Here is a 16,089-nt window from a genome sequence, read left to right as displayed (position 1 = left end):
GGCCCACCTGATAGGCTGGCGCCGGGCGACGACGACGATCTGCGATCATCCGGTTCATGGAGGCGGTGCGAGACAACGCGGCCCTGGTCTCTTTCCACATGCGATGAGCCCGTCTCAGATGACGCTGCACTGACGGGACCTCCACCTGCCCTTCTTGTGACGGAAAAAGCGGCGGCTGATAGCCATAGGCAGACATGAAAGGAGAGCGACCTGTGGCTGACGAGACGAGAGTGTTATGGGCATATTCCACCCAGGTTAACGGAAGGGCTCTCTGACTATAGTTCCTGATGAATCGTCGGTAGAAATTGGCGAAACCCAAGATACGTTGTAGCCGTTTCCTAGTGGTGGGTGTAGGCCACTCTACCACCGCCTTAGTCTTGGCGGAATCTGCTCTCAGCTGACCCTTCTCTATGACAAAACCAAGAAACGAAACTGACTCCACATGAAACTCGCATTTCTCTGCTTTAACGAAGAGTCAATTCTCCAAGAGACGCTGCAAGACGAGCCTGATGTGGCGTTGATGCTCTTGGGGCGTACGAGAAAAAATCATTATGTCGTCCAGGTACACAAAGCAAAATACATTCAATAAATCTCTCAACACGTCATTAATAAGGCTCTGAAAAACGGCGGGGGCGTTGGTCAACCCAAAAGGCATGACTAGATACTCAAAATGTCCCAGTGGGGTCTTGAATGCAGTTTTCCATTCATCCCCCTCCCGTATACGGACTAAATGGTAGGCGCTACGTAGATCCAGTTTAGTGAAGATGGTTGCAGATTGAAGAGGGGCAAACGCAGAATCTAATAGCGGAATTGGATATTTATTCTTTATGGTGATTTTGTTAAGCCCCCGATAGTCTACACAAGGACGTAGTGACTTGTCTTTCTTTTCTATAAAAAAGAACCCGGCCCCCAAAGGAGATCTAGATGGTCTAATAAGGCCAGCGGAGAGGGAGCTGTCGATGTACTCCCTCAATGCTTCTTGTTCCTTGTGTGAAACTTGATACAAGCGAGAACTCGGAAGGGGGGTGTTAACGAGCAAGTTGATGGCACAATCGTACCAGAGACTGAGCTCGGTCCTTACTGAACACTTGTCGTAAATCTTTTTCTACATCTCCACTGGACATAGGTGACACTTGCGTCCTACCAGGACTCACAGAACCTTTGGCCGGTTCTGGAATGTGCCGAAATGGCTCGACAGGTTCTTCAGGGTTCGGCTCCACCCGCCCGGGGGGGCTGGATTCCGCATCAGGGGTTGTGGTGACAGTGTTATCTTTCTGAACACTTGGAGCATCTTTTTTTAAGGAGTTCACAGGCACACGTCCGGGTTTTTTCAACAAGAGGGGTATCTCCTTGTGAGTCAGCGTTGTCAGGTTGCTCTTGAGCTTGAAGCCGTAATATTGCGCAGAGGCCTTCAGAGCATCTCTGTCCAGGGCGAAGACGCCGGAAATGCACTGCGATTCAAGATGAGAACCCCAGCAGGCCTTCTGAAGGGCAGAATCAGATTGTTCACTGTTATGTCTGGTTGCAACGTTACTTGTGCTGCTGCTGCTGCTGCTGCTTCTTTTCTCTTTGGCCAGTTTCAAACTGTAGTACTCTTTGTATAGATTCCTGGTTTCCTCTGAAGCTTGATCAACGTCTTCCTTGCAGGGTGTCCTCTTGTGCTCCTTAACAAATCTATGTTCCCATCTTTTGAGCAACACTTTCACCTCGTCGTAGCGACCCATAATCGGACCAAAAGCTTTAGTCTAAACTATTAGATGCACTTTGGGACATATTCCGCGATGTTTAACACGGTTCATTAGACGTTTTTAAAGGGTGATCGTGAAATAAAATGCGTGCGTCATAATAATAATAATAATAATAATAATAATAATAATAATAATAATACATCACATTTAGCGAACAACGAAGACCTCATTGAGCTTGTGGGCAAAAACCACTTCATATTTTCCCACGCCAGAAAATGGCTGACATCGCTCCTGGTTTCCTGCCGCGGGCTTCCCTTCAGCTTCCAGCTCAGCAAATACCTGACATCTCTCCAGCCACTTCTTGTCCACATTGCTCAGCCGGTTGGCGGGAGAAGGCCTTCCCGCGGTGGCGGCTATTCGAACCCCTCCACCCCCGAATCCACCAATGCCCGAACCGGAAGAGCCAGTGATAGACCATAAAGAGTACCGTCCAACTCGAGTCTCTTGGGACGTCCTGCCCTGTACTCCTCGAGACCCACACGTCCTCCTACCAGCTGCAGGGGCTCCTCCTCTGCGTCGGCTGGGCTGGAACACGAATAACGCTCGGGTCCGGATGGTCGCCTGGACTCCTGTTCAGCCGGCCGACTACCCGCCCGTCGGGGTTTAAAACGGGTAGTTCCTTGTTCGTGCATGCGATCCCTCTCACGCTCCCGTAAGCGGTTGTTCATGACGAGGGCCAGACTGATGAGCTCCTCCAGGTTGGTGCTATCATCGCGGGTAGCCAGTTCATCCTTTAAAGCAACACTTAACCCGCGGCGAAACAAACCACACAGCGCGTGGTCCCCGTAACCGCTACGGGCTGCCAAAATGCGAAACGAAATAGAGTATTCGGCCACTGATTGCTTTCCTTGCCGATACTCTAGTAACCGACCTTCGGCCTCTCTTCCCATCAATGGATGGTGGAAGACCCGTCGAAACTCTGCCACAAAATCAGGAAAGGAAGACCGAAGGCCGTGTTTAGCATTGCTCACTTCCAACGCCCATGACGCCGCCTGACCAGTCAATAGACTCATTATGAACGCCACCTTGGTTTTATCCTTGGCATAGCTGTAGGGTTGTTGGTCGAATACCAACGAGCATCGGTGAAGAAATTGTTCACCGGGCCCAAGTTCACCACCATAACGCGGTGGGTGTGGGATATTGGGTTCCCGCTACACCGTTGAACCCAAAATTTCGAGTCGATGGGCCAGCAGGGAGACCGTGCTCCAGAGTTCCGCGAGCGCTTGTTCCTGCTGACCCACCAGTTATCTTGGCAGGTCAAGGCGGTCATAATCTTGTTGAGGTCTGCGGGATCCATGTTGGCTGGAGTATTCTGTCACGTTCGGACAAGCCGAAATAAAGTTGGGATCCCAGAAGTGCAGACACCAAACAAGGTCTCCGTAGCAAAAGGGTTTAATATACAAAAATTCGCACCGACAAAGTCGTAACATAAAGTGCTGGTCAAAACAAGGACCAGAGGGCACAAAAACGAATAACAAAAAGCGCTTGCACAAAAGGCAAGGGGGGAAAATAAGAATCGCGAAGCCAAACAAAAAACAATGTAACCACTACACAAAAGCGAGAGCCAAATCACAAACTAAGAACCATACTTACAAAATACTGAGCACCGAGAGTTCAAAAAGCGAAACACGATGAGGTCTGTAGCAATAGCAGTCAATAAGCAAGGAAGTAGCAAGGCAAAATTCAATACTCCAGCGACATGTGCATATCAGAGGGCTCCTTAAATACAGAGTGAGACTAATCATAGATTGGCAGCAGGTGTGCACAGAAGTCCGCTAATGCCATCTGCTGGCCAGACTGAAGATAACCGTGACAGTACCCCCCCCCCCCCCCCAACCGACGCCTCCTGGCGGACCACCCGGCTTCGATGGGTGCGCAGCGTGGAAAGCGCGGACAAGGGACGGGTCCAAGATCCAGGAGCGTGGGACCCATTGCCGATCCTCCGGGCCGTAGCCCTCCCAGTCGACCAGGTACTGGAACCCCTTACCCCTGCGGCGAGAGTCCAACATTTCCCGCACCGTGTACACCGGGTCACCATCGATAATCCGTGGAGGAGGCGAGGTGGGAGGCGGAGCCAAGGGACTGGTGGCCACCGGCTTAAGCAGGGAGACGTGGAAGACTGGGTGGACCTTCATGGTGGGCGGCAACCGGAGCTTGACGGAGACGGGGCTGACGATCGCGTCCACCACGAACGGTCCCGTGAAGCGGGGCCCCAACTTGCTCGAAGTGCCGGCCAGACGAAGATCCCTCGTCGACAGCCACACCTCCTGGCCCACCTGATAGGCTGGCGCCGGGCGACGACGACGATCTGTGATCATCCGGTTCCTGGAGGCGGTGCGAGACAACGCGGCCCTGGTCTCTTTCCACATGCGATGAGCCCGTCTCAGATGACGCTGCACTGACGGGACCTCCACCTGCCCTTCTTGTGACGGAAAAAGCGGCGGCTGATAGCCATAGGCAGACATGAAAGGAGAGCGACCTGTGGCTGACGAGACGAGAGTGTTATGGGCATATTCCACCCAGGTTAACGGAAGGGCTCTCTGACTATAGTTCCTGATGAATCGTCGGTAGAAATTGGCGAAACCCAAGATACGTTGTAGCCGTTTCCTAGTGGTGGGTGTAGGCCACTCTACCACCGCCTTAGTCTTGGCGGAATCTGCTCTCAGCTGACCCTTCTCTATGACAAAACCAAGAAACGAAACTGACTCCACATGAAACTCGCATTTCTCTGCTTTAACGAAGAGTCAATTCTCCAAGAGACGCTGCAAGACGAGCCTGATGTGGCGTTGATGCTCTTGGGGCGTACGAGAAAAAATCATTATGTCGTCCAGGTACACAAAGCAAAATACATTCAATAAATCTCTCAACACGTCATTAATAAGGCTCTGAAAAACGGCGGGGGCGTTGGTCAACCCAAAAGGCATGACTAGATACTCAAAATGTCCCAGTGGGGTCTTGAATGCAGTTTTCCATTCATCCCCCTCCCGTATGCGGACTAAATGGTAGGCGCTACGTAGATCCAGTTTAGTGAAGATGGTTGCAGATTGGAGAGGGGCAAACGCAGAATCTAATAGCGGAATTGGATATTTATTCTTTATGGTGATTTTGTTAAGCCCCCGATAGTCTACACAAGGACGTAGTGACTTGTCTTTCTTTTCTATAAAAAAGAACCCGGCCCCCAAAGGAGATCTAGATGGTCTAATAAGGCCAGCGGAGAGGGAGCTGTCGATGTACTCCCTCAATGCTTCTTGTTCCTTGTGTGAAACTTGATACAAGCGAGAACTCGGAAGGGGGGTGTTAGCGAGCAAGTTGATGGCACAATCGTACCAGAGACTGAGCTCGGTCCTTACTGAACACTTGTCGTAAATCATGATAGATACTCGGGACTTTATCGAAACAAATAGATTCCGGCGGGTCGTTACGAGGAAGCCCTCCAAAATCTGCAGGTCCAAGTGCTCCAGGTAAAGTCTCTGAATCTTTTTCTACATCTCCACTGGACATAGGTGACACTTGCGTCCTACCAGGACTCACAAAACCTTTGGCCGGTTCTGGAATGTGCCGAAATGGCTCGACAGGTTCTTCAGGGTTTGGCTCCACCCGCCCGGGGGGGCTGGATTCCGCATCAGGGGTTGTGGTGACAGTGTTATCTTTCTGAACACTTGGAGCATCTTTTTGTAAGGAGTTCACAGGCACACGTCTGGGTTTTTTCAACGAGAGGGGTTTCTCCTTGTGAGTCAGCGTTGTCAGGTTGCTCTTGAGCTTGAAGCCGTAATATTGCGCAGAGGCCTTCAGAGCATCTCTGTCCAGGGCGAAGACGCCGGAAATGCACTGCGATTCAAGATGAGAACCCCAGCAGGCCTTCTGAAGGGCAGAATCAGATTGTTCACTGTTATGTCTGGTTGCAACGTTACTTGTGCTGCTGCTGCTGCTGCTGCTTCTTTTCTCTTTGGCCAGTTTCAAACTGTAGTACTCTTTGTATAGATTCCTGGTTTCCTCTGAAGCTTGATCAACGTCTTCCTTGCAGGGTGTCCTCTTGTGCTCCTTAACAAATCTATGTTCCCATCTTTTGAGCAACACTTTCACCTCGTCGTAGCGACCCATAATCGGACCAAAAGCTTTAGTCTAAACTATTAGATGCACTTTGGGACATATTCTGCGATGTTTAACACGGTTCATTAGACGTTTTTAAAGGGTGATCGTGAAATAAAATGCGTGCGTCATAATAATAATAATAATAATAATAATAATAATAATAATAATAATAATAATACATCACATTTAGCGAACAACGAAGACCTCATTGAGCTTGTGGGCAAAAACCACTTCATATTTTCCCACGCCAGAAAATGGCTGACATCGCTCCTGGTTTCCTGCCGCGGGCTTCCCTTCAGCTTCCAGCTCAGCAAATACCTGACATCTCTCCAGCCACTTCTTGTCCACATTGCTCAGCCGGTTGGCGGGAGAAGGCCTTCCCGCGGTGGCGGCTATTCGAACCCCTCCACCCCCGAATCCACCAATGCCCGAACCGGAAGAGCCAGTGATAGACCATAAAGAGTACCGTCCAACTCGAGTCTCTTGGGACGTCCTGCCCTGTACTCCTCGAGACCCACACGTCCTCCTACCAGCTGCAGGGGCTCCTCCTCTGCGTCGGCTGGGCTGGAACACGAATAACGCTCGGGTCCGGATGGTCGCCTGGACTCCTGTTCAGCCGGCCGACTACCCGCCCGTCGGGGTTTAAAACGGGTAGTTCCTTGTTCGTGCATGCGATCCCTCTCACGCTCCCGTAAGCGGTTGTTCATGACGAGGGCCAGACTGATGAGCTCCTCCAGGTTGGTGCTATCATCGCGGGTAGCCAGTTCATCCTTTAAAGCAACACTTAACCCGCGGCGAAACAAACCACACAGCGCGTGGTCCCCGTAACCGCTACGGGCTGCCAAAATGCGAAACGAAATAGAGTATTCGGCCACTGATTGCTTTCCTTGCCGATACTCTAGTAACCGACCTTCGGCCTCTCTTCCCATCAATGGATGGTGGAAGACCCGTCGAAACTCTGCCACAAAATCAGGAAAGGAAGACCGAAGGCCGTGTTTAGCATTGCTCACTTCCAACGCCCATGACGCCGCCTGACCAGTCAATAGACTCATTATGAACGCCACCTTGGTTTTATCCTTGGCATAGCTGTAGGGTTGTTGGTCGAATACCAACGAGCATCGGTGAAGAAATTGTTCACCGGGCCCAAGTTCACCACCATAACGCGGTGGGTGTGGGATATTGGGTTCCCGCTACACCGTTGAACCCAAAATTTCAAGTCGATGGGCCAGCAGGGAGACCGTGCTCCAGAGTTCCGCGAGCGCTTGTTCCTGCTGACCCACCAGTTATCTTGGCAGGTCAAGGCGGTCATAATCTTGTTGAGGTCTGCGGGATCCATGTTGGCTGGAGTATTCTGTCACGTTCGGACAAGCCGAAATAAAGTTGGGATCCCAGAAGTGCAGACACCAAACAAGGTCTCCGTAGCAAAAGGGTTTAATATACAAAAATTCGCACCGACAAAGTCGTAACATAAAGTGCTGGTCAAAACAAGGACCAGAGGGCACAAAAACGAATAACAAAAAGCGCTTGCACAAAAGGCAAGGGGGGAAAATAAGAATCGCGAAGCCAAACAAAAAACAATGTAACCACTACACAAAAGCGAGAGCCAAATCACAAACTAAGAACCATACTTACAAAATACTGAGCACCGAGAGTTCAAAAAGCGAAACACGATGAGGTCTGTAGCAATAGCAGTCAATAAGCAAGGAAGTAGCAAGGCAAAATTCAATACTCCAGCGACATGTGCATATCAGAGGGCTCCTTAAATACAGAGTGAGACTAATCATAGATTGGCAGCAGGTGTGCACAGAAGTCTGCTAATGCCATCTGCTGGCCAGACTGAAACATAACCGTGACAGTACCCCCCCCCCCCCCTCAACCGACGCCTCCTGGCGGACCACCCGGCTTCGATGGGTGCGCAGCGTGGAAAGCGCGGACAAGGGACGGGTCCAAGATCCAGGAGCGTGGGACCCATTGCCGATCCTCCGGGCCGTAGCCCTCCCAGTCGACCAGGTACTGGAACCCCTTACCCCTGCGGCGAGAGTCCAACATTTCCCGCACCGTGTACACCGGGTCACCATCGATAATCCGTGGAGGAGGCGAGGTGGGAGGCGGAGCCAAGGGACTGGTGGCCACCGGCTTAAGCAGGGAGACGTGGAAGACTGGGTGGACCTTCATGGTGGGCGGCAACCGGAGCTTGACGGAGACGGGGCTGACGATCGCGTCCACCACGAACGGTCCCGTGAAGCGGGGCCCCAACTTGCTCGAAGTGCCGGCCAGACGAAGATCCCTCGTCGACAGCCACACCTCCTGGCCCACCTGATAGGCTGGCGCCGGGCGACGACGACGATCTGTGATCATCCGGTTCCTGGAGGCGGTGCGAGACAACGCGGCCCTGGTCTCTTTCCACATGCGATGAGCCCGTCTCAGATGACGCTGCACTGACGGGACCTCCACCTGCCCTTCTTGTGACGGAAAAAGCGGCGGCTGATAGCCATAGGCAGACATGAAAGGAGAGCGACCTGTGGCTGACGAGACGAGAGTGTTATGGGCATATTCCACCCAGGTTAACGGAAGGGCTCTCTGACTATAGTTCCTGATGAATCGTCGGTAGAAATTGGCGAAACCCAAGATACGTTGTAGCCGTTTCCTAGTGGTGGGTGTAGGCCACTCTACCACCGCCTTAGTCTTGGCGGAATCTGCTCTCAGCTGACCCTTCTCTATGACAAAACCAAGAAACGAAACTGACTCCACATGAAACTCGCATTTCTCTGCTTTAACGAATAGTCAATTCTCCAAGAGACGCTGCAAGACGAGCCTGATGTGGCGTTGATGCTCTTGGGGCGTACGAGAAAAAATCATTATGTCGTCCAGGTACACAAAGCAAAATACATTCAATAAATCTCTCAACACGTCATTAATAAGGCTCTGAAAAACGGCGGGGGCGTTGGTCAACCCAAAAGGCATGACTAGATACTCAAAATGTCCCAGTGGGGTCTTGAATGCAGTTTTCCAGTCATCCCCCTCCCGTATGCGGACTAAATGGTAGGCGCTACGTAGATCCAGTTTAGTGAAGATGGTTGCAGATTGGAGAGGGGCAAACGCAGAATCTAATAGCGGAATTGGATATTTATTCTTTATGGTGATTTTGTTAAGACCCCGATAGTCTACACAAGGACGTAGTGACTTGTCTTTCTTTTCTATAAAAAAGAACCCGGCCCCCAAAGGAGATCTAGATGGTCTAATAAGGCCAGCGGAGAGGGAGCTGTCGATGTACTCCCTCAATGCTTCTTGTTCCTTGTGTGAAACTTGATACAAGCGAGAACTCGGAAGGGGGGTGTTAGCGAGCAAGTTGATGGCACAATCGTACCAGAGACTCAGCTCGGTCCTTACTGAACACTTGTCGTAAATCATGATAGATACTCGGGACTTTATCGAAACAAATAGATTCCGGCGGGTCGTTACGAGGAAGCCCTCCAAAATCTGCAGGTCCAAGTGCTCCAGGTAAAGTCTCTGAATCTTTTTCTACATCTCCACTGGACATAGGTGACACTTGCGTCCTACCAGGACTCACAAAACCTTTGGCCGGTTCTGGAATGTGCCGAAATGGCTCGACATGTTCTTCAGGGTTTGGCTCCACCCGCCCGGGGGGGCTGGATTCCGCATCAGGGGTTGTGGTGACAGTGTTATCTTTCTGAACACTTGGAGCATCTTTTTTTAAGGAGTTCACAGGCACACGTCCGGGTTTTTTCAACGAGAGGGGTTTCTCCTTGTGAGTCAGCGTTGTCAGGTTGCTCTTGAGCTAGAAGCCGTAATATTGCGCAGAGGCCTTCAGAGCATCTCTGTCCAGGGCGAAGACGCCGGAAATGCACTGCGATTCAAGATGAGAACCCCAGCAGGCCTTCTGAAGGGCAGAATCAGATTGTTCACTGTTATGTCTGGTTGCAACGTTACTTGTGCTGCTGCTGCTGCTGCTGCTGCTGCTTCTTTTCTCTTTGGCCAGTTTCAAACTGTAGTGCTCTTTGTATAGATTCCTGGTATCCTCTGAAGCTTGATCAACGTCTTCCTTGCAGGGCTTCCTCTTGTGCTCCTTAACAAATCTATGTTCCCATCTTTTGAGCAACACTTTCACCTCGTCGTAGCGACCCATAATAGGACCAAAAGCTTTAGTCTAAACTAATAGATGCACTTTGGGACATATTCCGCGATGTTTAACACGGTTCATTAGACGTTTTTAAAGGGTGATCGTGAAATAAAATGCGTGCGTCATAATAATAATAATAATAATAATAATAATAATACATCACATTTAGCGAACAACGAAGACCTCATTGAACTTGTGGGCAAAAACCACTTCAGATTTTCCCACGCCAGAAAATGGCTGACATCGCTCCTGGTTTCCCGCCGCGGGCTTCCCTTCAGCTTCCAGCTCAGCAAAAACCTGACATCTCTCCAGCCACTTCTTGTCCACATTGTTCAGCCGGTTGGCGGGAGAAGGCCTTCCCGCGGTGGCGGCTATTCGAACCCCTCCACCCCCGAATCCACCAATGCCCGAACCGGAAGTGCCAATGATAGACCATAAAGAGTACCGTCCAACTCGAGTCTCTTGGGACGTCCTGCCCTGGACTCCGTGAGACCCACACGTCCTCCTACCAGCTGCAGGGGCTCCTCCTCTGCCTCGGCTGGGCTGGAACACGAATAACGCTCGGGTCCGGATGGTCGCCTGGACTCCTGTTCAGCCGGCCGACTACCCGCCCGTCGGGGTTTAAAACGGGTAGTTCCTTGTTCGTGCATGCGATCCCTCTCACGCTCCCGTAAGCGGTTGTTCACGACGAGGGCCAGACTGATGAGCTCCTCCAGGTTGGTGCTATCATCGCGGGTAGCCAGTTCATCCTTTAAAGCAACACTTAACCCGCGGCGAAACAAACCACACAGCGCGCGGTCCCCGTAACCGCTACGGGCTGCCAAAATGCAAAACGAAATAGAGTATTCGGCCACTGATTGCTTTCCTTGCCGATACTCTAGTAACCGACCTTCGGCCTCTCTTCCCATCACTGGATGGTGGAAGACCCGTCGAAACTCTGCCACAAAATCAGGAAAGGAAGACCGAAGGCCGTGTTTAGCATTGCTCACTTCCAACGACCATGACGCCGCCTGACCAGTCAATAGACTCATTATGAACGCCACCTTGGTTTTATCCTTGGCATAGCTGTAGGGTTGTTGGTCGAATACCAACGAGCATCGGTGAAGAAATTGTTCACCGAGCCCAAGTTCACCACCATAACACGGTGCGTGTGGGATATCGGGTTCCCGCTCCACCGGTGAAACCAAAATTTTGAGTCGATGGGCCAGCAGGGAGACTGTGCCCCAGAGTTCCGCGAGCGCCTGTTCCTGCTGACCCACCAGTTGTCCTTGGCTGGTCAAGGCAGTCATAATCTTGTTGAGGTCTGCGGGATCCATGTTGGCTGGAGTATTCTGTCACGTTCGGACAAGCCGAAATAAAGTTGCGATCCCAGAAGTGCAGACACCAAACAAGGTCTCCGTAGCAAAAGGGTTTAATATACAAAAATTGGCACAGACAAAGTCGTAAGATAAAGTGCTGGTCAAAACAAGGACCAGAGGGCACAAAAACGAATAACAAAACGCGCTTGCACAAAAGGCAAGGGGGAAAATAAGAATCGCGAAGGCAAACAAAACAATGTATCCAAAATACACGCAAGAGAAAGCCAATTCAAAAAAATAAAATCCAATACTCACAAAACCATTGGTACCGAGAGTTCAAGAGCGAAATAGTCTATGGGCAAAGAAGCATCAAGGCATAACAATATCCCGACAACCAGCAGACAGATTGTTGGTTCTTAAATACACAGTTCCTTAATTGAAAGATTGGCAGCAGGTGTGCAGCCAGAAAGTCTGCTCAGTCTGTCCCGGCAGACCACCCGGTTTTGAAGGGTGAGCAACGTGGAAAGCACGAAGAAGGGCAGGGTCCAAGATTCAGGAGCGGGGGACCCACTGCCGATCCTCCGGTCCTTAGCCCTCCCAGTCGACCAGGCACTGCAACCCCTTTCCCCTGCGCCGAGAGTCCAGGATTTCCCTCACCGTGCACACCGGGTCACCGTCAACAATCCGCGGAGGAGGAGGCGAGGTGGGAGGCGGAGCCAAGGGACTGGAGGCCACCAGTTTAAGAAAGGAGACGTGGAAGACTGGGTGGACCTTCATGGAGGGCGGCAGCCGGAGCTTGACGGAGACGGGGCTGACGATCGATTCCACCATGAATGGTCCCGTGAAGCGGGGCCCCAACTTGCTCGAAGCGCCGGCCAGACGCAGATCCCTTGTAGACCGCCACACCTTCTGCCCCACCTGATAGCTTGGTGCCGGGCGACGACGCCGATCCGCTATCTGCCGGTTTCTGGCGGCGGTACGTGACAGATTTTACACTTGCAGTGAGAGGTTCCTGATGCCAGACCATTTTAAGACTGCCTTGAGAAGGCAATTTGATTACATCCACTCAGACGTCTGTTGGAATTGAAACAAAGCATTGTGTTCAGCTGCTAGGATTTTCTCATACAGAGCCGCTCAATCATCAACTCATAGTCTTGTATTTCCCTGTTACTTAAACAACGTCCTTTCAGGTATTTTTCTTCTGCCTTCTTTATAGAGATATTGTCCATCCCAACAATGGCGTATGTGATAGCCTCGGGAAGGAGCACATCCAAAACAAACGGGATGCGCTCCATGTATTGAGCCGCAGGCTTGCCTGGCAGTATGGGCACAGCAGTCTCGTAGAGCTCGGTGAGATAACAGAACATTTTGTCTAACTGCGTGTTATCTTCCAGGTAAGTCTCCACTCCAAAAAATCTATTGTCAGATCTCTGGAAGTAGCGGAGCCACCTCGATTGCACCTGACCTCGGATCACAGCCAGCAGGCGTCCTTCCACCATGCGCTGTTTGATTACAAAGTGCACAAGCTTTTCGTTGGCACGGTTATGTGCAGCTAGGGTCCGGTCTGGCAAGAGCTGCTTGGCACACTTGTTGACCTCCTCCTGCTGCTGCTGCTCTTTACAATCTTCTTTGGGATTCTCCCACTGACCCTCTTCCTCCATCAACGAATCACCAGCGATGGTGACTTACTTAGGAGTCCTGCGCTGACTTGTTCCTCACTGGATTACTAATGCCATGATTAAAGTACTCGAGGAAGGAACCACAAAACGAGCCACAAGCGATGCGTATTCGGTAGTCGGTTATCAGCTCCAGGGACCACTTCATCTTAGTGGCCCATTCTTCTTTGGCTTCAGCCGCCAGCTCAATAGCTCCTTCACGGTCAAAAGGCTTCAGGGATTTCAGAGCCACAATGACCCCCCGTTTTTGTCGACTTATCTGATCATCAATGAAAATAATGCTGGCCTTTTTTGCCTTACGATTTACTTGCTTGACCAACGCTGGCCATGTAGCAAAGCGTCTAAATTTGCACCACACAAAAACTCCCTCTGTGATAGACAGTGGTCTTGTCTGCATCAATAAACTTGGCAGCTCCTCTTCATCAACACTCTCCTCATCCTCCGGGAAAGAAAGAAGAGGCATCTGTTCCTTGTGGTCACTTAACTCAGTTGACAGATCTGACGACAGCAAAGACTCATCTTCCTTTAGTTCGAATCTTGGTCGTGAGGGTTCAGATGATGAAGGAGTGATAACCCTATTTTTCAGGTTCTTAGAACAGCGGCGTTTTGCTGGAGAAGATGTGGTTTGCGTCACTGGTAGTTTTTTTCTAAGTCGTCTGGATTCGGCAGCCTCTATGCTCCTCTTCCTGTTCTGAGACCTTGGCGTGTCGCATGGTGACTCAACCTCTGATTTCTTATCCTTCCCATCCTCTTCTTCAGAGCGAATGTCACAAATGTTGGGCAGTCGTTCGGTGGACAACCTATGCAAAGGTGTGGATGTACGGAAGGCTTCCGGGGTTTTTCTTGGCCGTCCCATGCATTTTTTGGGGGTGCTTCCGAAGGAACACACAGTGGCCAGACTGTCGGTGTGGAATGCTTCTTGTGTTTTTTTTTGTCCCTCTCGTGCATCTTTTTGGGGTGCATTGTAAAGAACATAAAGTGGATTGACAGTCGGTGTAGACATCACTGCCTGACACAGGACTCGCTTCTTCTGCAGCCTGGGGGGTAATAGGGGATGGGTTCCGTTTTTGTCTTGATGTCATATTCGCTTTCTTTTTTTTGTATTTTCCTTGGTCGACCACTCATTGTTGTTAAACGATGGGGAAAAACTTCAAGCAAGTCGGGCGATAACTGTCACTTGTTGAACCGATTACGTGCTCAAGTGAGCCATAGCAAAACAGAGCCCGTTGGCTCACGTTCGCGAAGCTGGGGATGTCACCACAATGCGGTGGGTGTGGGATATTGGGTTCCCGCTCCACCGGTGAACCCAAAATCTCGAGTCGATGGGCCAGCAGGGAGACCGTGCCCCGGAGTTCAGCGAGCGCTTGTTCCTGCTGACCCACCAGTTATCCTTGGCTGGTCAAGGCGGTCATAACCTTGTTGAGGTCTACGGGTTCCATGTTGGTCGGGATATTCTGTCACGATTCGGTCTAACCAAATCAAGTTTTTGGAACCCAAAAGTGTAGACGCCAGGCAAGGTCTCCGAAGCAAAAATATTTAATGTACAAAAATCGCACTGACAAAGTAGAAACATAAAGCGCTGGTCAAAACAAGGACCAGAGGGCACAAACAACGAACAACAAAAAGCGGTTGCACAAAAGGCAAGGGAGGAGAATAAGGATCGCGAAGACAAACAAAAACAATGTATCCAAAACACACGCAAGAGAAAGCCAATTAAAAAAAAATAAAATCCAATACTCACAAAACCATTGGTACCGAGAGTTCAAGAGCGAAACACGACAAGATCTATAGCAAAAAACAGTCTATGGGCAAGGAAGCATCTAGGCATAACAATATCCCGACAACCAGCAGACAGATTGTTGGTTCTTAAATACACAGTTCCTTGATTGAAAGATTGGCAGCAGGTGTGCAGCCAGAAAGTCTGCTCAGTCTGCCACCTGCTGGCCAGGCCAAGGACCGGAACATGACAGATGTTGGGGAATAGGGACTCGGCTCCATCGATGTGTCTCCTTGTCTCCCTCCAATGATTTCTCCTGGTAATAGAGCATAACCTTGAGCCATGCGGAGGCTTTCTTCATAGAATGAGCAGGACATGTCTCAGGTAAAATGAACCCTTTTCACTCATGCTGCAGTTGTTATGAAAAAGTGGATGAAAAAGCCTTACATCGATGATATCTATCCAGAGACACATTTCCCCAGAATTAAAAAGCCATTCAAGTATCTAAACCTTTGAATATTGAGATGGATTTCCTTCCCGGGAATACCGGTGAATAGGTTCATGTGTGTATCACTGTGTGTACAATCTTGTCTGTTTAGATTTATTTTTTGACAGAAAAGAGGAACTAAGTTTATGCCTGTAATTCTTTGTCAAGATGCAGGCTTGTCCCCATCGTTCATGAGGCCGATGACTGTGGAATTGTCTGCCAATTTCAGGAGTTTGACAGCTGAGAGCGATGAGGTGGAGCTGTTTGCGTGGAGAGAGAAGAGGAGCAGAGAGACAACACATCCTTGGGGGGCTTTGGTGCTGATGGTGTGTGTTGAGGATATCGCCCCGCCCACCCCCTGCCTCACTTATTATGTCCTGCCTGTCATGAAGCTGTCCTCCGCTGGCAGATGACAGGATACACACCGAACTGGAGGTAGTTCAGGGATGATGGTGTTGAACGTAGGTCTGAAGTTCACAAACAGGATCTTTGCGTACATCCCTGCGCCCTTGTTCCCAGGGTTCCCGGATAATGTGCTGCCTCATGTTGACTGTGTCATCCACTGAACTGTGTTTGAAGCAAGCCGAGATTTCACACAGACACAAGGATCTGTTGAACATCTGTGTGAAGACTGGTGCAAACTGATCAGCGCAGACTTTCATTCAGGAGGGAGATAGTCCATTCAGCTCTGATGCCCTCTTGCTCTTTAGTTGCTTGAAGAGCCGTGTTATATCCGGTTCATGAATCGTCAAGATGGAAGGAGTCAGGGGTATATACACCGAAGTGTATGAAAGAGGAAAACCTACTTGGAAAATGTAAGTAACACGTTGTAAGCCTTGAGCAGAAGGCTTAACTGATTTAGATCAATTTGAGATATCATTACCCAACGAAAAAAAACCCAAACATTATACCCATTATAAATCACATCTT

At 50.3% G+C, this 16,089-nt stretch overlaps 2 protein-coding genes across 2 annotated transcripts; both read right to left on the bottom strand.

Annotated features, from left to right (window-relative positions):
- Positions 1-12,264: 12,264 nt before the first annotated feature.
- On the bottom strand, positions 12,265-12,940 carry LOC127604275 (PWWP domain-containing DNA repair factor 3A-like). The gene has a single exon (XM_052071322.1). It carries the CDS (start codon positions 12,938-12,940, stop codon positions 12,389-12,391), a length of 552 nt encoding a protein of 183 aa, XP_051927282.1. The 3' UTR covers positions 12,265-12,388.
- Positions 12,941-12,968: 28 nt separating this feature from the next.
- On the bottom strand, positions 12,969-14,209 carry LOC127604225 (PWWP domain-containing DNA repair factor 3A-like). The gene has a single exon (XM_052071249.1). The coding sequence runs from the start codon at positions 13,956-13,958 to the stop codon at positions 12,969-12,971; it is 990 nt and encodes a 329-aa protein (XP_051927209.1). The 5' UTR covers positions 13,959-14,209.
- Between the last annotated feature and the right edge of the window lie 1,880 nt (positions 14,210-16,089).

The sequence above is a fragment of the Hippocampus zosterae genome, chromosome 7 (genome assembly GCF_025434085.1).
Source record: "Hippocampus zosterae strain Florida chromosome 7, ASM2543408v3, whole genome shotgun sequence".
Taxonomy (NCBI): Eukaryota; Metazoa; Chordata; class Actinopteri; order Syngnathiformes; family Syngnathidae; genus Hippocampus; species Hippocampus zosterae.
This window is presented reverse-complemented; position numbering and strand designations above follow the sequence as displayed.